Source organism: Labrus mixtus, chromosome 3 (genome assembly GCF_963584025.1).
Source record: "Labrus mixtus chromosome 3, fLabMix1.1, whole genome shotgun sequence".
In the NCBI taxonomy this organism is placed as follows: domain Eukaryota; kingdom Metazoa; phylum Chordata; class Actinopteri; order Labriformes; family Labridae; genus Labrus; species Labrus mixtus.
In genome coordinates this window covers 11,536,412-11,558,230 of record NC_083614.1, presented here as the reverse complement: position 1 = coordinate 11,558,230, position 21,819 = coordinate 11,536,412, and the positions used below count along the sequence as shown (strand labels likewise).

Below are 21,819 nucleotides of genomic sequence, written 5' to 3'. Positions count from 1 at the left end.
AAAATAGAAAAGAACGAGTCACACTCCAGGTCTGTTTTCCAGGATATGGCAATGAAGTGTTTATTTGTCCTTTATTGACAAAGAAAAGGAGAACAAAAAAAAAACAAGTTTACAAATTAACCGTTTAACACCACACTCAAACTGTTTTGATTCTGTCTCTTAACAAAGACTGTCCCTGCTTAATTCAGTGATGTCAGGAGGGCGGGGAAGGCCTCTAGCACATGCTTCTGAGCCAGCGAGAGGCAGGACAGGACAGAACTGAACATGTGCAGAGAGAGAGAGAGAGAGGGTGCTACATTAACGTGTTCACAGGGTTGGCTCAGTGAGTGACTCTGCTTTATTCTTCAGCCTGAACGGATATTAAAATGAATGAATGCACATCCCGAGCTCAGCTACAAAGAAGAGATGTCTACCTTCTGTCAGTCGTTGTTTTATCATATTGTTCTTTTAAGTTATTTTTAGGCCAGTTTTTCCTTTTTTAGATGAGAGAGGACAGCTGAAGAGAGGCAGGAAATGTTATGAGGAGAGAGTGGGGGATGACATGCAGCAAAGGGCAGAGGTCAGATTTGAACCCCTGGAGGACTACAGCCTCCGTACATGGGGCGTGTGACATAACCAGCAGGCCATCCGTCCTGATTGTTTTAGTTTTTTATGAGGCTTTTATAACATTGTTTACAGAACGCCTCTGTTTTCCTTCACCCACCAGACAACACCAACCAAACACTTCCACAGATATTTTTCAGCCTTTTTCTTTAGTAACACCGGAGCTGGACAGACACATTAAATCTCACAGGCCATCACTGATATCCATCAATCATCTGATAAAACAGAACATACGCCGGGGGAGGGGGGCGAGGAAAAACAGCAGTTTGAAAAGAAGCAGGGACATTTTCTGGGTCTTTTAGTCGCATCTCACAAATCTTCATCAGCGGAAGATGTTCACATTTTATGAACAATATTCACTTAGTTCAGATCGAGGGCTGGACATACAGAACTCAGTTTTGACATTAGGATGTAATAAAGACTTGATATGTTGACTAAAGGTTATTGAACATAAACTGTTTTTTTCTAATCAAGGGGAAATTAATCATATCTTTGGATGGCTTAAATAATCTCTTATTTGAAGAGTTGACAATGTAACTCGCGAGCACCCTCTGCTGGACAAATGTGTAAAGGCAACCTTTTTATAAACAAAATCTGATTTAAAATGACTATCACAGCTCGTTGTTCTGGAGCTTTGAACGGATTCTTTTTCTCCCGATGCTGAGGGGCAGCTTGACTAATATGTTGGGGTGCTATGAATAGTTGAATTTGATGAATTCAAAGTTACTTTTTAAGTTCTATATACCCAGCGTCCCCAGTGCACAGGATTTATTTTGAGTGTAATGTGTCTGATCGATCCGTTGAATGTGGCTGGTGGATAAACAGACATGTACTAAGCAGGACATTTTGCACTTCATATACAAACTTCAAGTGCTCTCTTGTGGTCAGATAATACGACATAAGCACTCCTGATTTCTTAATGACCTTAAACATCTCTTTGGATTTTTTCTTTTTAGGTACACATTGTTTTCTACCCGTCATCTACACCAATACTGAAGATCTCTCCGTGAACAAAAGGCAGGTTGATGTTGATTTTAAAGTCCGCTTGACACTTTGAATCGTCACCTACAACGTTTTCTCACGTCAGGCGTGCCTCTTTGCCCGCGACAAATAATGACCAGCGTGTTGCTACACATGATAATCTAAGTCAGTGGTTCTCAACTGGTGGGTCAGGACCCAAAAGTGGGTCGTGTAGCCATTTTAAAGTGGGTCGCCAATGTGTGCCTGGAAATAAATGAATGTTGCAAAAAGTCTAAGACGCAACTTTCAAAAGAATAAAAAACTCATTTTGTTCCGTTACATTTCCTTGCATCTGAGGTCTGAACTAAACCATTTTTTCGTTTAATAAATCTGAGGAGTTGAACATTTCTGAAGGTTTTCAGAAACTTTGGGTCATGATGTTGATGGGTCCCGAGGCTCCATCAGTTGAGAAGCACTGATCTAAGTAATAAAGGATAAGAATAAAGGAAACAGCACAGTGATGAACGTGTCATATACTGAAACACGTTACAACACCATGCTGCTCTATGAGTGCTCATCAGAGGGACGCTGCCTGCAGAGCGGTTCACAAAAGCCTCCCTGCACCGGCTCCGGTCTTCAGGATTTAGATAGTAGTGGATCCGGAATTCGTTATGTTGTCTTGTAGTCGAGACCATGCAGGCTGTTTTGGTGGATTTGTCTCACATCTTCCGCAGTTTGAGCTTGAAGAGGCGTTCAAGGACACTATGTGCTTGTGTTTACTCCTATGAAGACAAAGGGACGTTTCGTTTTCTACTCAATTTAAAGCAAATGAGATGACACCTGAACTGCCAGTGGCTGGCGTACAATGTGAAGACCGCTCTGTCGCTCGCCATGAGGGCGGCTCTCTTGTGAGACATGACCCACAGGCAGTCCCAATGGTGTTTTTTTTTTTTTTTTCCCCCACATTCTGGTGAAGACAGCACAAACACTGATAGTGACAGACTGAGATCAAGGTGTCATTGGATCATTTATCATCGTTTGATGAACACATTTCACACTCAGTCCGACTCGATATGAAGACCATGAAAGGGGACAAAAACATTTCAAGAAAACAAACATTTTTTAATCTCTTCAGATTGAATTTAAAGAGAGAGAGAGAAAGAAAAAATAAATAAATAACTCAAGGCACAAACAAATACTGCAAAAATGGAATACAGTTGTCTAATGGTGAACACTTCAGATGTACGGTGTCAGATAAGAAGAAGTGGGTGGAGTCAACCTCAGCTAATACTGGGAACAATTAGCAAAACACCCGAAAGATGTCCCGAACGAGTAGAACCAGACAGAATTCAGATCAAATGTAACGGGACAGGTTGATTCCTGGTTTACAGACTTGGCACCTCTTGGACACAGAGTCGTGGCTTTGGCCATGCAAACTAGATTCTAACGCAGCTCTGATCTAAAGCGCTACATGCCGACTGTCATACCTCATCTCCTGTCTACTACCTGTGTGTTCTAACACTTATTTCTCATGGAGTCACGTTTGATGCTGCGCGCTGAACTATGAACAGGATAAGGAACAGATGCAGAAGGGGCCTGTGTTTGTCAGGGTCAGTTTGTGATATTTAATATTTGAAGACACTTGATGGATGAAACCGCCTAATTACGTTCTCAAGGATTCATCTCCACCAGATTTAAGCGTAAAGGTTTGTGTAACACGTGTCCCTCTCCTACGTTTCAGGAGGAAGCAGATTACCCTGATGATGTCACGGCGTGGAGAAGACACACTTCTAAGAGTATGAAGTCTCCCCGTTCCAGGCACAGATGATCTAACGGGTGATGCAATAATTGGCATTATGGCAACTGTAGATTTCTGTTTTGGTCTTTTTGTTCTGTTTTAAATACTGTCACACGATGCTGTGATACGAGTCAAAGCCGTGTGTTCACATCGCTCACAATGGGCAGAGATATTCAACAGTGATGTCTTGTTTTCTCTTTTCTCTAAAAGCCTTATTTAAAGGTCAAACCCAGACAGAGGTTTGGATGAAGCCCGTGTCGGTCACAAGTTCACCGTCAACCTTTTCGCACGTCTTTAAAGTGTCACAGCACGGACAAAGGTTCACTTCGTTTGCACAGCAGTAATGTGTGTGGAGGTGAGAGGTAACATGCAGTTCATGCTCTTCAGAGTGTCCCGTAGGGAGGAAGGGGGGGATATGACAAAAAAAAGAAAAAAGAAAAAAAGAAAACCCTGTCCAGGATCGATCAGTCGTACCCTCGTAGAAATATAAGCTTTGAATACGTTTGCAAACTAAACGTGAAAACTGCTTCTAAGATATTCAACACTCGACTACAAGCAGTAATTAATATTTAAGGCATTACTGCTGAACTGAATACTGTGGCAAAAAGAACAAGATTGGCAGAGTGTAGAAGTGATATGGGGGTGGGGGTGGGTTTCCTGTAAGTACATGGCACTGTATTTGCCCTGTGAAGCTGCAGAGTCATGGGGATAACGGCGTGACGACGTGAGCAGCCAGGCTACATGAAGCACTTCTCAGTCCGTGTCCTATAGAGAGGGAGGATTTCTTCTCTTATGCAAAAAAGTGGTACTAAGCTAAGAAAGGCAAAGCACAAGAGAATCGTCCTCTTAAAAAAAAACCAAAAAAAAAAACAATACTGTTCCGAGTCCCCGGGTCTCTAGAAAAGGAAGAGCATTGCTGAAAGAGGGAGACGTCAGCAGACTTGAGTGAGAAATCCCCTCCTCTGTACTCTCCGAGCCGTGAGCTGCTGAAGTGTTAAAGCTTTGTGCATGAAGACGAGCAGTGCTGAATGTAGCGTCAACTGAAGTCATGTCCATTTCTTTTTTTTTGTTAGGGGGGGGGGGAACTCATATCGTAAACATATACAAGGCGGCAAGGTTGCTTTTTTTTTTAGAGTGGGTGGGGGGGGGTTGGGCTTAAGGACAGTCCTTGCAGATTTGATGTGGAGGATCCTGCGTGTGCCATGAAATGTTTTGAAACGATTCAACAATAAATAAAAAAATTATCACTCTGGCCATTTCATACCTCAGACTTACGTTCCTCCGTCTCCCTTACCCATCAGTCGTTAAAGTGCACGCCACTGACTCTGAATATGAGCAGCACGCAGACATTTGATGCCTCTGGGAGTATTGGTGATGGTGGGGGGGGGGGTCACACAGTGATTTGATCACTTTGATATTTGTGTGTCTCTGCAGAAAGCATGTATTATTTCCATGTGGAGGCACATTAGAACAGCCAATCACAGCCTCAGAAAAGTCATGTCAAATATAAACTGGGACTATTTGTTTGAGTTCGTTCTTAATGAACAGGATGATCTCTTCAACAGAGTAACTGTTGTCTTTTAAATCAGTTTCACACTCCGACTCGTTGTCTCTCTTAACTCGCCTTTTTTTTTAAAGCAAGTTTTGTTTACGTTTTACTTACGTTTACTTTTTTTTTCTCACATTGGTAAAGGACAGTGGTTCCTAAAGTGGGGGTTGGGACTCCTTGGGGGTGTGAGATGTCTTCCGAAAACAAATACAGATCGGAAATGGCTAAAAAAGACATTTGACCTATTATTTTGAAATATTACATAATTACATACACAAAAACTTTGTTCATATTTAAAAAAACTACATACATCTTGAGTGAGATTTGTGTTGAAATTACATTTTTTTAAAAGTGCACGTTACAGTGACTATACAGACACCCTGAAATAATCTCATTCTCAGGCTGCTGAATTATTTAGTGTTGTTCTAATGTCAGTGTTTGAATCGATCGATTCGTGCGTCCTGCTGTGTGCAACGTTACACACGTTAACCCCTTCCAGGCACAGAGGGGGACCCCGTCTCTGGCATCGTTATTTTGGGGGTCGCGTGGTGAAAAGTTTTGAGAACCCCTGGTATAGAAGACCTAACAGAGAAATAACTCTTTGTTTACGTTCTTATAAAAGTTCATATGTAATCTGCTTGATTTTTGTATCTGTCGTGTTGGTCGATGTGTGTCCCGTCTCGCCCCGATTAAAGGAACAACTGTCCTCTGAATGTGATCACCAAACATCGGAATTGTCTGGTCTACAAACGGAGAGGCAGGTCAGCCGTTTGGACAGAAGACCAAAGATCAAGCTGCGACCTCAGAGAGACTCGTCCCAAAGCACTTAACAAGATCGCAAAGCCTGATGGAGACAGGAACAGGAAGTAAGGCTTCAGTCGAAAAATGGCCAGAGTTCTGATTCAACATATTCGAACACTTATCAAAATAAAAAAACATTTCAAACATACAATTCAAGGTCAAATTCAAACAAGAGATATAGAGGAGCATCGTAACAGTGAACATCTGCTTTAAAAAATAATCTGCCTTTAACGTTTCTCTCCAGTCTTTTAGTGCTCAAAGCTTTAAGAAATTAAACTCTTCACAGCGCGCGCCATTCAAGAACGGCAGACGCTTCAGCCACGAGAGGCTGTCACCCACGTTCTCTCATTATGGCCCTTCTTACTGCTTCACTAACTTGGAAAAGAAGAAAACACCACAGTCCAGACGCACACGCACACGCACACACACACACACACAGCATCCAGCCCAGATCCCTGTGCTTCAGCGCACAGTACAGTACAATGAAGAAGTTTGTCACATGGTCCAGCACAAAATCATCTGAATAAAAAAAATCATAAAAACATCTGGGACAGGAAATGTACAGTCAGGTGAGACCACACGCCTGCTCTGAAGCTATCGCTGTAACGGCCGACGCTGCTCGCTGCACAGAGTCAACGAGGGAGGAGAGACTCTGCCTCTCCTTCTCAAGAGCAGCTCTACTAGTTTCACACAGTGCACCTCATTAAGAAAAACAAAAAGGCTAAATTAGAAATATACACATCTCCATATGATGAAATAAAGAACTCAATCTGGTAAACAAAATAAATTAAGGCATGCAAAGGATCATGTCAGATCTTCAGATTTGGATACTTCAGTTTTTTCTTTTTTTTTTTTTCTTAAAGCCAAACATCCTATGTTAGAAGATCTTCCTGTTAGGAAGAGAACACTCACTCGTATTAAATCCTCAGAACGAAGATAGCTGCCAAAATTAAAATTCAAACCCACTGGAATATCACTGTAATATGCCCGAGCTTCTGCAGGCCCATATTTACATATGTGTGTTCTGTGTTCGAGCGTTAAGAGGCCGATATTTACATACATGTTCATGCGGATTCAGCAGCAGTGCAGCGGAAAACAAACAGCAAACACTTGAGTGATGCAGACGGGAGCGCTTCATCGAACACCCCCCGTCTCAGAGGAAATAAATAATCACATATGAAAATTTAAAAAAAAAGATATCACGAACATCAATGACGACCTCAGTCAGAGCCCTCCTTTTTGAGGGCACGCTGCGGCCTGACAAAATGATATGTATAAAACAAAATGAGAGTAGAGACAAGATCTTGTCTGTTGGCTTGTAAGGTGACGGTGATACATCAGAAGTGAAGCAGTGCGGAGCCGAGCAGAGGGAGCTGTGGTTCTGCCACATTAAGGCTTTGCAGTAAACATCAGAGCTGAGATGCTGCTGCTCCCCCCCCCCCCAAAAAAAAAAAAAAACTAAAACCAAGACTCATGTCAACTTGTAGTAGTTAAGCCGGCACGGACAAAAAGACATGCAGCAACTCACTCACCCGACACACACACACACGCACACACACACACGCACACACACACAGATTTACTGACACACACAATCAACAGTTCACTTTGAGAGACTTGCCACCGCCTCTTCATGTTTTCTTTTTTTTTTCTTCACTAAGATTTCTCGGCAGCATAACACGGTGCGCCTCATCACCCCTGACCGGCCGGTGCCCCCCCCCCCCCTCCTCCCCTCCTCCCCTCCTCTCCACTGCCGCTCTGCTTTGGAGTGGCTGAACGGGCCCCTGAGAGGCAAGGCCGGAGGGGAGCTGGGGTCGTGGACCAGGGGTTGGGTTGGGTTGGGTTGGGTTGGGTGGCGGGGGGGTTGGGTCGGGTCGGGTCGGTGGGGGGCAGTTCAGTAGTCTGCGATAGGGGCGAGCTCGGGATACAGGTCCACTGTGATGTTCTTGTAGAGGCTGCTGAGGGAGCTCTGGGGGGTGTAGTGAAGGTTGTTGAGGCCGTCCAAGTGTTGCCGCTCTTTGGAATACCTCAGGAGTTTATACCTGCAAAACACACACAGGCACACAGTCCTGATATCAGGATTCATCCACTCCACATGCTGTTCTCCATCCCTCCAGCAGGGGATGTTTAGCTACAAGGCAGAGATTACGTTAAACTTTCACTGGGTCTAGAAATTCAGTCATAATGTGTTCTTACTAGGGATGCATCGGTTCCCATAATTTATCTTCCAATATTAGGAATGTAAAAATTTATATGAATTTATTTTTTCATGTCTTACCTCCCGAGGAACTGCACCTCTCCTCTGTGGTGGTGAGGAATAGACCTGTACTTTCCGATCTCTCCCTCTGGTCGTGTGACATTCAGACCGGCATAGTGAACCCTGAGGAGAAGCCACACCACATTACAGTTTACTGCATTCAGCCAATAGGAGCATGAGCACACCTCTTAGTCGCCTTATTCAGAGCCGCGATATTAACACCCCTGTGTTCAATCTGAATGTCCCGGAGGCGTAAAGGGGGCACACTACGCCCCCCCCCTCTGGACCGTCTTCAGAGGTAGTAACAGAGGGGTTAAAGAGTGGAGACGGCATCAGCTGAGCCAGCGGGGGAGAGCAGGGCTGTGTCTGCGTGCATGTCAGACTGTGTGTCTTTGTGGAGCTCGCAATGTGCCGTGCTTCCGCAACACTGAAACGCAATGTGAATTCACAGACTGGGACATCAAGGTTTAGCCGACGTGGAATCAACATGAATGAACAAAGACGTGATGACGTCTGAGCTCAGTTACGGCACTTTTGCCGGGTAAAAAGCAATCTGAAAAGGGCGACTGATCGTGTCATTTCAACGAAAGCTGTTAAAGGTGGTACAGTTTACAAACCTCCTTCCATATAAACATTAAAACATGAGGAATATCTTCATAAAAGGTATAGTTGTTAAATGGGACATATGAGAAATCCAGTCCTTTGTTTGTGGTCTGCATAAGTCTTACAACACAGAGAAAAGTGCTCCGTTTATAATTTTCTGAACTTGTGATGTCACAGTGGGATTCTGGTAAAGAAAATCCCCTCCCCTGGTATCTCCACCAATGGACTCCACCCCCAGCCTAGAACAAAACTTTTGCGCAGGTCCACCATTTTTATTCTCACTACAGAGCAGTGATGTCTGCCAAGAAAACTCAGGGGGGGCTCATCGCATTTAAAGAGACACACACACCAAAACAGAGCGTTCTGAGAGAGCTGGTTTATACAGGGTCACAAACCTCCTCTGGTGCTTGATTCATGTTATATTTTGACCAAAGCACAGGACAGATGTTTCATTTAGACCACAGGGGACTGTTTGAAAAGGTGGAGAAGGGGTATAATATGTCCTCTTTAAATACTGGTTTTCAGTTGAAGAAAAGCAGCCTGTTGGAAAATGTTTTGGACAATCTTGTAAATTGTGATCATATTTCAAAGTTTACAAAAACAATCATGTTAACATCATAGTCTTACATTTTGCCAAGGTTCAGTTTCAGAAGTGTTGCTTTATGTTACATGAAACCCATGAAATCAGTCTTAATGTTTTGTTAACTGGAGTCCACAATTGTAAATGGACTTGAGCTTGTATAGCGTTTAAGCACTTTTACACCGCATGTCACACCTACACATTCACACACTGATGCCAGAGGTTGCTGTTTAAAGGTCCTTCAGTATTAACTAATGCCATTCATGCACACTCATACGCCACTGACGAAGCAGAAGGAGCAACTTGGGGTTAAGTATCTTCTTGCCCAAGGACTCATCGGACACATGTAGCTGCAGGAGCTGGGGATCAAATACCTGACCTTGTGGTTGAGAGACAACCAACTCTACCACTGATCCACAGCTGCTCAGGATACTAAACATGACTGAGTGATCCGTCAGTCAACAGATGTCCTCATTCGTATGCCAATGGCTGCCTCATGCACTTTTATCATTAAAACACTTCTCTACAGATTTAGAAGTACGGCCTTCAGACAACGTTAGAATTACGTTGGACAGTTTCAAGTATAGTCTGAGTAAAGGTCATCCTCCTGCTAACCATTTTCTTTCCTTTTGTTGGTTTGGTACTGCATGCTTCAACTCTTAGGGGGCTTTTTGTAGAACTTTTCTAGTCTTTAAACTACTCTAAGGCCCTGTTTATACCTCACATTAACATCCGCCCTGGGTGATCTGATAACGAGTGGATAGCCTTCATGTAAGGTGGGAAGGCACACCAATGCATCGTGAAAAGGTCTGTGTACTTTCTGCATGTGATTTACAGTCCTTTTAAAAGACACTCACCTGTTCCACAAGTCATCATCTTCTCCTCCCCAGCCCCAGAATGCATTGGGAAAACCATTAATCTTACGAAATTGCTCCACAGTGAGTCCACTCACGCCGCCGAAGAACTCGCTGTATGGAAGGCTGCAATCATCAACAAACACGAGTTAAATATAGATCCACTTCATCTGGATCATTTATAAAATGACCTGATACAAACATACTGAGTTTACTTTAGCCAACGAGTCGATTTATCATTGTCAAGAACTCCAAATACCATACTCTCCACACTTTGATCCTGAACTTACATGTACATGTATTTGTCCAGCTTGGCAGCAAAGTGACGTGGCATCTGACCACAGCCGTAGTAGTTTCGATCGTTCTCTGGGATGTGGTCAACATCATGGAAGATCAAGCAGTCCCAGTCCAGATCCTTCATGGCCTCCAGGAACCCCACGTTAAACAGCATTGCTCTGTTGAAGGGCTGGCTCCCGCTCTAAACATAATAACACACATACACATAGACAGACACTGAGTCAATGGTCTGCTGCTGATAGTGACAAATAAAAGAAGTCGTGGTTCAAAGGTCACATATTCTCCTCCTCTTCAGCCAGTTTAAATAAGTCTCAGAGCTCCCGTAAACATGTCTGTGAAGTTTTCTTATAAATCCACTCTGATCTTGTATTGTATCATTTCTATAAACCCCTCTACTTCAGCCCTGATCAGATCAGGCTGTTTCTGTGTCTGTAGCTTTAAATGTAAATGAGCTGTGTCTGACCACGCCCCCTCTCTGGAAGGGCCTTGATTGCTCCGGCTTTCTTGCACCATGCCAGATTACTTACAGTGGGAAAGCAGACTCAGAGAGCAGAACAAACACCTAGCTGTGGGCATGTCACCCACCTGGAGGAGGGGTTACTGCCCTTTGTGATGTCATGAAAGGGAAATCTCCAAACGGCCTGTTTGAGCACACATTTTCTGAAAAGTGGAGCAGGCTAAAGACGGAGAGGATGGACTTTTCTCATCATTGGGGGGTTTGCAGACGGGCTAAGTACGCATATTAGTATCAGAAAAACATGGTAAAATGTATTCTGCATCATATGTGAGCTTTCAACAGTCTCACTTAATATCAGAGACTGTCTGCAGTACCCAACAATTTCCAACTCTCTAGACAATCCACACAACTCATGTTCAGAGCGGTGTCCTTCAGCAGAATATTGAAATGAACACCACACACACACAAACACAACATCACTGTACCTGTTCTATGACATAGAAGGCAAACTGCAGCCGCTGTCTCTGCAGCATAGGGATGAGGTGCTGGAAGAGGATGGGGAGATGTTCGTGGCGGTTTCTGAATGGAATCAAGATGGCCACCTGCAGCAAAAGAGTAAGAAATAAGAAACTCACCAAAGGAAACCGACATTCTTTACTCTGTTTTTTTTATCTGTATGCAGCGGGATTTGAATTGAGTAGCCTTGAAATGCTTAAACCCACCTTCCAGCGAGGTCTGCAGTCCTTTGGTTTCCAGTGGCCTCCAAAATCAATGTCAAAAAACTTGGAGAATTTGACTTCTTTCTCTTCGACGGGGATCTCCGTCATATTGACTTCCATAAGGCCCTCTGTGAAGAGATCAGCATGACAAAACAACAACATTAAAAGAATCACTGCACAGGAGAGCAGAGGACTGTTTCACTTAAACAGAACTCAGAGTGTCAAGGTCATTAACACACTCTTGGATTCAAACTCCATCAGTACAGGAGCACCACAGGGTTGTGTTTGATTGCACCAGGAGCCAGCCAGGTCATTTCCTTTTCAAGTTTTCTGACAACACTGCCATTCTCAGCCTGTTGTACGAGGACATTGGACCTCTCATCATGTTTAACTGCGCTACAGACTTTTGTTCAGTGGTGTGATGCTAACTACTTTGTTGTAAATGTAATTAAAACAGAGGAGATGGCGCTGCTGGATCCTCGGTCTGTGGGAGATCATACCCCTGTTTTCATCCATGACAAAAGAATCAACCAGGTCAGCTCCTACAGGTATCTCGGTATACACCTAGATATCCTGTTTAGCTGGAAAAATTATGTTCCTAATTTGTGTTCTCGTTCACAGCAAAGACTGTACTTGTTACGTAGACTCAGGGTGTTTGGTGTCGACCATAAGATCATGTTTTTGTTTTATCAGGCCGTGTTGGAGAGTATCCATAGACACAGGATGTCAGCGTAGTACGGTAATCTCTCTGTTCATCTAAGCTTGCTCATCTGGTGCAGACTCCAATGAAGTTAAAGGGGAGGACAGATAACCGCTCCCTATATGAGGGGTCTATTCTCAGACTGGACCAGAGAGTGTTGTCCGACCCCTCTCACATCCTCCTGAGTACGAGCGTCTACCTTCTGACAGACGATACAGAGTCCCCCGATGTGAACCGCTTTAAAAACTCTTTTGTTCCCACGTCAGTCAAAATTCTGAATAATGTTTCGTAAGGCTGTGAGGGTGGTGCAATATGTTTCTGTATTTTCTTTTCTTTGTTATTTTATCTCTCATGTGGTGTGTTTGCAGATATTGTGCAATGTGGGTAATGTGTAATATATCTTGTGTTGACTTGTATTGTTATGTGCCTTTTTGTTTATGTGTGGATGTGTCTTTCTATTGTTTTTATTTATTGATTCTAATGGAAGTGTGTCTGTATTGATCCAAACAAATCCAGAGCATTCAGGACCAGAATCTGAACTTAGGAGGACATACTGGATGCTGCATTGTTGTCAGAGAAGCCAGCACTTCAACATAGCATGTTTCCTTAATGTCTGATCATATAGTAAGGTCACTTTATTATTTCATTCAGGAGATATCTTACAGATTTGCACCTTTAACTTCTACCAAAAGAGAATTGTCTTGCTGGGCATGCTGTGTGGGGGTTCTGTGCGAAAGCACATGAGCAGTATTGAACCTGGTGTATGGGAAGGAATGATCCATAATGGATCTGATTACCACCAGGGATCTTATGACATAACCTGCCTCGATCAACTCATCAGTAGGAAAGATCACGATGACTAAACAAACAGGAATTATTTATCGTTAGTAATACTGCGCATCTCCACGCTCACCTCTAGGGGGAGCCTGTTTGTGTAGAGAGGACATTTGTTTCGACTTGTGCTGGCGAGTTTAAAACACAAAGCTTAAAGACAAGTCGTTGTTGTATGCATTGTGTAAGATCAAACATGCACAAGCAGTGCCAGGTGACACTATGGATGCAAATCTCTCAGTTGAGTAAAAAATAACTGTCAAGTATTTAACAGCCATTATATGAACAAAATGTATATTTTATATTTAAAAAATGTGTAAAAGTAAACGGTGAATTATTAGTCATGTTAATATTCACTAATAGTAGGACTGATAATGGTTTATATGCGTCACAAATCAGGTGCGACCCATTCAGCAGAATAATGCAAAGGAAAGGTCAGAACCACCTCCATGCACGTGATGTAGATGAAAGCTGCTTCCACAAAGGGATTACTTAAGAATTTCATTTCTACACAGAGGATGTACTTGAGGCCTTTAAATCTCAGGAATTTAAGATATAAAGTATGCTATTTATTTTTTCAACTGTTGTTATGTTAGGTTAGAAAATGCTTTTATCCATTGAGAATATAATATCAAATCTTTGTTCATTAAGGAAGAATGTGTGACTTTTTGATCCAGTCGATGTTGCCCTTGAGCGTGAGCATGGAACCAAAACAAACTCTGTTTGGCCACACCTCCACTATTCTGAAGCCTCTGCTCTCCTCCAGTCACACACCTCCCAACCTCTCAACTCGCTTTGGCACGGAGTTTAGCACAAGCAGCGGACAAAATTGTCCTTTGCTCGAGCTGCTATTGCCCGTGGCCTGGGTTGTTGTGTTAGCAGGCTAATGTTAGCACACTTCAGTTAGCTGGTAGCTTCACATTGCAAAAACAATGTACACAGACTGACTGTGATCTATTGCACTCCTACTAGCAGTACAGTAGTTAAGCTCTTAGCCTTTGCTGGTCACTCTTTGACTTTAATTGAGGAGACTTTCAGTCAGTCAAGCACTCCATGACGTTTATTTACTGAACAATATGCCACTTTTTTCTTTGAATTAATGATTTTGACCGTGAAGTTTATGTGTATGTAGCATATGTGAAGTTGCCCTTTGTTACATTATTTCTTTAACTAGCAGTAACTTTGTACACAGCTCTATTTGCTGGGCAAAAGCAAAAAAAGAGATTTGATCACATTTACACACTTCTGACTTTCAATGACAAGTGAGAGCAGAATGCCGTGTGGCCCTCATCTACTCACTCATAGAAGGTAATCGCTCTGGGCAGGGGAGGTTCTGGGCGTAGGTGAAGTTCTCAGGGAGGTACGTCGTTGGCTGGACCAGGTACTCACTGGAGTTACTGCCATCAGGATAGTCTGCAGAAAATAAACAGTCTAACATCAGGCATAGCAGCAGGATAGGATGCTACTTGGGTTCATGTACTGTGAAATATCACACTTTTCCAACGGCTATCATTACGAGTCACCGCACAGCATACAAGTTCCATGACACCAGTGTTGTCAAATGAAGTAAATGGTAGCAGGAGTAAAATCTATTTATTGTATTGGTAACTCTTCTTTCATCGATCCATCTACCAACAACCCACTTCCTGTGCCCTATCCTTCTACACCACCTTTGCTAATGCTGCGTTCAGGTGCTCCTCGGATGGTCCAATCCCTTGCCTTAATTCAGTGTGTTCACATGCTTTCAATTCGGAAAGTCTGTATATTGTAACAACAACAAAACAGCGTGGATGCTACAAAGAAGACGTGTAGAATTCCACTACAGAAAGCTGATGTGCAATACAAGAATTATTAAAAAGTATCTCAACATTCACAAAACATGCTTTGCCTCCTATGTGATGAAGAATATGACGTCAAGTCTGGCACTAAATTCCTTCCCAGGTTTCAAAGTAATTGCTCGACTTCAGCAGGCGATCACGTGCATTTTCCAACTCGGAAATCCATCTTCCTGATGAATGCAGGGTGAGGGCTAAGCTAAGTGTCAAACAGTTTTGTTACCAAGTGTTAAATGCATTCTCTGAGTTTGTAAGGCAGTGTGTTTGAGTTCAAACAGGCTGATCAGTTCCTCTTAAATAAACGTCAGTACATTAATTAACTCTCTGACACTATAATACTCCTTTCTGCAGCTGAAGCTTCACACCGTCCTACTCTTCCCTAACACACCTGAGGATCTTTAAGATACACACCATCAATACACAAAAATATATGATCATGCCTATTGTGGCTATTTGTCCAAAAATAACTTAAGTCAAAATTATAAAACTCAACTAACAGCCACTGATGCACAGTTCCAGTGAGGCCTTACGCACGCAATAAGTTCAATGTCCAGTTGGGATCTCTTGTTCTTTCATTTAATTAAGACAAACAAACATTTCCAACTGCATTCATTGATCTGTCTCATTGACATGTGGTAAAAAACCTGTGTCCCTTCCTGGTGCATCACCCAACAGTGACACACCTGGTACATTTAAAGGGTTCTTAATCAACCCATGTGCTTGGCAAGGTGCCCAATGTCCCCTGGTGTTCACAAACAACAAAAACAAATGCAAAACAACAAATAACCAGAAAACGGCTGCTACAATGCCAGACGTAAATCTGTGGGATTGAAGCTTACTCTTAATTTTGCCAATTTACACGTGAGATTACCAGTGTTTCAGTGTTGTCACGTATCTGAAAGGAGAGTGGTGTGAATTTAATGTAATGAAGAGCTGAAAGCCCCCTGCTTACTTGGGTCCGGGTAATGCCTCTGATCCTATTATGAGTTTAGGTACATGTAGGTAATACGGGCCACTCCAAAGTTTTTAAAAATGTACGTAAAACTTACCCGTTCCGTTGAGGGTATTGTTCTTGTTGGTGTATAATCGGATCATTTGGCCGATGGTCCTCACATTGTCCCTCAACATGATGCCCTGAGCCTGCACCATGAAGAAGTATGTGTTGGCTGCAAGAAAGAGAGGAAAAGAAGTAAAATTACAGGCCATAGGTGGATGTGACATTTAACAGCACTGACGCTAAGAAAAACAATCTTTAACCATTAAAGGTGAACCTTAAAGTGTACCAGCAAGGAAGAGGATTTATGGATCACAAAATGAATTAAGTTCATAGAGAAACTGTTAAGAGATCAAATAAATATGGTACACCAGCTTTAGTGTGAAGTGTGTGAACCGTGTTGTAGGATGATAGGAGCCTTATCACAAAGCAGCCGTGCAGCCTTAGTAGTTGAACAAGAAGCAGGAGAAGGAAGACACACAGGTCAAAGCACGCTGGGAAACAGATATTAGGTAATTTCATCTGCCTGACAAAAAAAACAAAAAAACAATTAGCTGGTGAACTTATAGTGAAATGTTTTTGATTATAAACTGTACTATGCCCAGCAGTGACCAAAGAGTAAAGGCCAGACACTTTGAAAAGATAAAGGTTCTCCTCGTTATCTGCTGCCTTGCATCCACACATATCAATATGTACTCTGGCTGTAAAGTACATAGTGCTTGAAAAGTCTAATTTGTCACAGTGTAGAAAGAACTAGCAATGCATGAAATGACCATCCTGTTTTCTCAAATGAATGTTGAAGGCAGCAATAAGTCAGCAACATACAGTAGTCTATAAACTGGTTTAGCCCTGTTACAAGCTAACATAAGGAGAGAAGCAGCCAGGAACCGCAGACATATTTATACCTCATATATTAGGGCTGTGCTCAAAAAAATCAATATGGCATTATATCGTCATGTGCTCCTTGCAGATACATGTATCGCTGCAGATGTTACAGATCCGGTTACGGCTGCAAAGCTGTGATGACAGTTTTGAAAGACAGTTGACCTATGGTGCAGTTCACAATAACACCACAGCCACAGCTCCGGGATTGAAACATGTAGTGAATAATGTGTAGGGCGTGGTCATTATCTAAAATCAATGTAGATCACAATATCGTATCGTGGGGTTGTGGGAAATACTCAGCCTTATCATATTTCCTGTTCATTGTATGTTTTGCACACATCTCCTAACACATAACTAACCCGAGACATTCACTTAGGAGTGTGCGATATATCATTTAAGATAATATCTTAAATGTTGTTTTAACGATGAGCAAAAATGCCAAAATCGATGATGTGCCTCTATTTGCAAGAGAGTCCACACACCTTCCCTGCATATGATCAAGAGAACACATGCAGCGTCCGAGCGTCACAATAAGCCAAGGTGGCTGACATTAAACATGAGTAATCAAACAGCACCAGGAGACAATACACAGACACAACCAGCCTCAGAATCAATGACATTAGACTGTGTTGCTAGACGTGGCTCATGCTCATTCCCAGGGAGGTGGTTTGGCTTCAAAGGTGAAAGTTGCCTAAAAGATAAGTATCTGCACCAGTACAGCGGAAAGTTGTCGAAAAGTAACTTGTTGCAGCAGCTGCAAATTAACCACCGAACACAGAATATTTAGAACATGACAAGCTCATGAGTGAGCGGTCAACCACGACCGAGCAGCTCAGGTACCAGAAAAACAAATACACACCCAACAAACTGTGGCACAGAGTCATAAAAAGAAAAGGCTGCCTCATTAAAAGAAGGACAAGACATAACAAACACTGTCACCAATAACATGCCAAAGGATATGGTGCCAATTCAAGCAGTCAAGAGAGAGGGTTTCAAACTTATTTTGACTACTTTGGACCCAAGTTACACCCCGCAAAGCCTGGTTTGAAACACTCTTGTGATATATTTTACTAAGTAAATCCTGTAGGACAAATTGTTTACCCATACGTGCACTGTTTGATCTCAATACTAGCTCTGGTGACTTAAGTATTTTTGTTTACTGTATTTAAATGACTCAGCTGTAAGTTAGTGAATAAGACCTATTTTACAAGTTTGTTTAAATATCAATTATTAAAAACATCTAATAAACTATGAACAAGAGTGAGATAGTACATTAGAAGACTTTTACTAACACATTTTGGAGGGTTGCAAAATATCGTCGATTATCGTTATGGGCAAAATCCTCCAAAATATTGAGACGTTTTTTTTTGGTCAATATTGCAAACACTACATTTACTGCCTGTAGTTGTAAACCAAGGGCAGAGATTGATTATAAAAAACAAAACAACACAAAGGTTTTCATCAGGTGTTGTGGCAGGATACATTTCCTCTCCACTCTAGGGATATGGTTTGGTTCGGTAAAAATCACAGCTTCATGTCAATTTAAACCTAAATTAGCCCGACACAAAATGAATAAATGTGCCTTTGTGAGATTGCATTTTCGCTGTATTGCACGAGCAGCTTAAAAAAAAATGCTAACACAAAACTATACTGCGTAAATCTAAGTACACATGCTGAAAAAACATGACGTTCCCACCATGTAATACAGCATTATTACAGACACAACCCCATCTTTTCTTGGCATCCTTATCACTTTATCTACAGTACTGCTGCTGGACCTCAGGCTATCTTAATTCTTGAGTGAAATTTCCCAGAACTGTCATTCCTCCCAAGCATGACTCGCTCTGACTGCCAGTAAAAGCCTGCACTAAGAGCATATAATTCCTGTCGGCACACGGCCACCTCCTCAAGCATGTGATCAGAAGAGAAAAGACCTAGTTAAACTTCACGTCAACAACAGCAATATGCACCAGACAAAGCAAACTGGGGGCTGTCAAGTCTGCACCTGAGACAAGGAGGATGTGGGCAACTACACTCAGACTTTCTTTCTCAATATTATGTGGGGACTGCAATAACTAGACACAGAGCAGATTACTCAAAAACACAGGCTGTATTTTACTGTGCACCTGCTATGCGAACTGTTAAATTATTGTTTTTTTACTATGGCCCAACCGATATGGATAATTCGATACAGATATATTGGCCGATATTTCTTACATCGATCTGTACAGATAGATACATGTTTATTGCGTTGATCCCTCAAATGCAGTTATCAAACACTTGTGGAAAAGATATTATGATGAAGACAAGATGGTATGCCAACTGGAAAGTAACTGCTTATGTACATCACCACTGGACACTCTGGACAGTGATAAATAATGCTTGTTGTCATCCATCCAGCACACTTTGCTGGTGACAGCCAGAAAGAGAAGTTCTAGTGTAATACAATGACACTCAAATGAAATGCTACTGGTAAATTAAGTAGTAATATCAGAGCATGTCTGCGATAAAGTTAACCGACAGATATTCACTTGATATGCAAATATCAAGCACAGTCGGGCTCTATTTTTTTATCTATCAAATTATGAAGTTAGTATGTTTATATGCATTACTCTGCATTACTGTGGCACAACACTGTGTCTCTTTAATCTGTTTACATTACTTGCTGCTATTTTATCATACCAAGTCACTTTAATCATCACTTGTCACTTTATCTTGTCATTCTCTGCAAATACTGTCTCAATTCTCAATTCCCCCCAGTTAACTTCATCATTCATTTTGTACTGTATATACACCCTGTTTTTATTTTTATTTATCTTATCTATTCTGTTTAATGTGTATTTTTGAGCTTTCTTATCTGTGCTGCTGTAACGCCCGAATTTCCCCTCTGGGGATCAATAAAGTACTATCCTATGTAAGAAAAACTCAAAGTCGCATACATCTGCCATATGATATTATTTATGAGTAAGACTTCTAAACCAACACGACAAAACTGAAAATTGATCCTGAAATCAAATTAACTGGGAACATTTGGGTTGGTAAATTGTGGTTGATTGTGACCCACTGATTAGTACCAGTGTAAGTCTAAATCCTGGTCATGGGTTAGCTCAGCCTGCCTGTGTTGATGCTGGGAATCCCCGAAATTACCATCAGCAGTAAAGCCCACAGTTCATTCATTCACACGCCCGCTAGTTCGCATACTACCCATATATTCAATACAAAAAGGGAACATGTTTTTTTTAAATAAACTATCTTGCCCTCAGGAGGAGGTTGTATGTTGTTTAAACATCACAAACCAGTCAGGGCTAAGTGGACATCATCATGCCTCTGGGGTGGACCTTTAAACTGCGGGCTAGTTAGCATTAGCATGGGCTGTGACAGCAGCTGGAGCTTAGTGAGCTGCATGAGATAATCCAACACATAATCACATTAAGTGTCGCTGCAAGAGGCGTTTAGAGTTAATCGCTGTTAACTGACCTATCCCGGGGGCCACGTAGATGAAGTAGAGACAAGTGGTGGACATGGAGAAGAAGAATATGAAGGCCAGAAACGATCGGTTGGACATTCGCAGCAGCCGCCTCCAGTTCACCATTTTGGCTCAGGCCCGCGTCTCTTTCGCCGATATGAATCCCATAAAATGACTCGGTGGATTAAAAAATGTCCTCGGAGTGACAGGGGAAGAAAAGGGGTTTCAATTGTGTAGTCATGGAAACCCCTGCTGCATTAAAAAGCCCAGAGGTGCAGCAAGGAGAAGGCTAACGCTAGCGGTGCTAGCTGGCCTGCTTTCCCCCCTGCCAAGAAATTTCCAGATGGAAAAAGCAGGCCCGTAACGTTAATATCAGGCAACCGAGACCCTCGAGGTGGAGCACCGCCGGTCGGGCATGATGAAAGCGTTACTCTACAGACCAGGAACAAGGCAGCATCTCTACTCGTGGTAGCTTTCCATGGTAACCAACCAGAGAGGCTTTTACCACTAGCACTGAAGGGTGGTCATTGAAAGGGGGGCAGGACCGCTCTGCCGTCTCCCACACACAGTCTTCTCTCGGCCGGTACGATGTTTCCAAAACAGTCGGTGCACTTTATCAGCAAACCGGAGTCCAGAGTCATGCCCACCAGCGAGGGGTCTCCACGCTGGTTCCGCGCTTTTTTTTTTTTTTTTTTTAGGAATTCAGCAGCCCACAATACGTGCGGGATGAGATATGACAGAAGAAGAAAAAGAAACTCAATAAAACAGATATGAAGTCCGCCTCCTTTTCATTTTCTGCTGGCACTGCAGCGCCCGTTTCCGGTGGGTGTTAACGCTACCCCTCCCCCGCGTCGTCATGGAAACCCGTGTGCGCGGTGCTGCGGCGGGTCTAAACCAGCGTTTTATTTATTTCTTAGATATTTTTTTTTTAGCAGTCTTGATCAACCATAAACATTTTGAAAATAGAAATAAAAAGCACAATATGAAATATAGATATTCTACAGTGTCCCTGAAGTCCTAGGAAAGTACAAAAATAAAATAAACATTGCACAAAGTGTTGAGTTGAGGTCATAACTGCAGGCAGGCCATTCCATCCTCTCCACTCCCAAATTCTGGAGGTAGTCGCTGATAAACCCCACTCTGTGGGGGCGAGCATTGTCATCTTGGAGGATAGAGTTCAGTCCCAGACTGAGATATGGGATTGCCACTGGTTGCAGAATCTTATCTCGATATCTTGTCTGCATTGAGATCGCCTCCAATGATAAGCCTTGTTTTTCCGTTGAGGGAGATGCCGCCCCACGCCATCACACTGCCTCCACCAAAAGCTGTTGTTACCCTATCGGTGCAGCAATCAGCATAGCGTTCTCCGTGTCTCCTACACTTCTTTGACCCTATGATCCAATTGCCATAGGCAGAATCTGGACTCATCGCTGAACATAACGTTGCCTCAAAAGAAACAGCAGAATAAGCTGTTTGGCATTGGCAGAGAAGATTTGGCAAGTTTTTCATGGGCGCAACCGAACTACTCAGCTCTGCTGCTCATCCCACAAACATCTGTTCCTTACAAATGTGGCAAAAAAGGGGAAAAAACAGGCTTTTTTTTCACCAAGAAGCAACAAAGAAATAATCT

General features: G+C 42.5%; 1 protein-coding gene across 1 annotated transcript; it reads right to left on the bottom strand.

The window, feature by feature from the left end:
- Positions 1-2,577: 2,577 nt before the first annotated feature.
- On the bottom strand, positions 2,578-21,007 carry b4galt6 (UDP-Gal:betaGlcNAc beta 1,4- galactosyltransferase, polypeptide 6). The gene is made up of 9 exons (XM_061031382.1): positions 20,201-21,007; positions 15,894-16,010; positions 14,309-14,422; positions 11,482-11,606; positions 11,245-11,361; positions 10,296-10,483; positions 10,009-10,131; positions 7,990-8,091; positions 2,578-7,753 (listed from the first exon to the last, which is right to left on the bottom strand). The coding sequence occupies exons 1-9, from the start codon at positions 20,313-20,315 to the stop codon at positions 7,606-7,608; spliced, it is 1,149 nt and encodes a 382-aa protein (XP_060887365.1). The 5' UTR covers positions 20,316-21,007; the 3' UTR covers positions 2,578-7,605.
- Between the last annotated feature and the right edge of the window lie 812 nt (positions 21,008-21,819).

Bases quoted from the DNA above. Each gene is read 5' to 3' on its own strand.
- b4galt6 (XM_061031382.1), bottom strand. From the start codon at position 20,315: ATGGTGAACTGGAGGCGGCTGCTGCGAATGTCCAACCGATCGTTTCTG. The intron at 10,132-10,295 runs GTAAGTTCAGGA...TGATGATTGCAG, and splicing joins CTGGACAAATACATGTACAT to CCTTCCATACAGCGAGTTCT. The intron at 7,754-7,989 runs GTAAGACATGAA...TGTGTTTTGCAG, and splicing joins GAGGTGCAGTTCCTCGGGAG to GTATAAACTCCTGAGGTATT.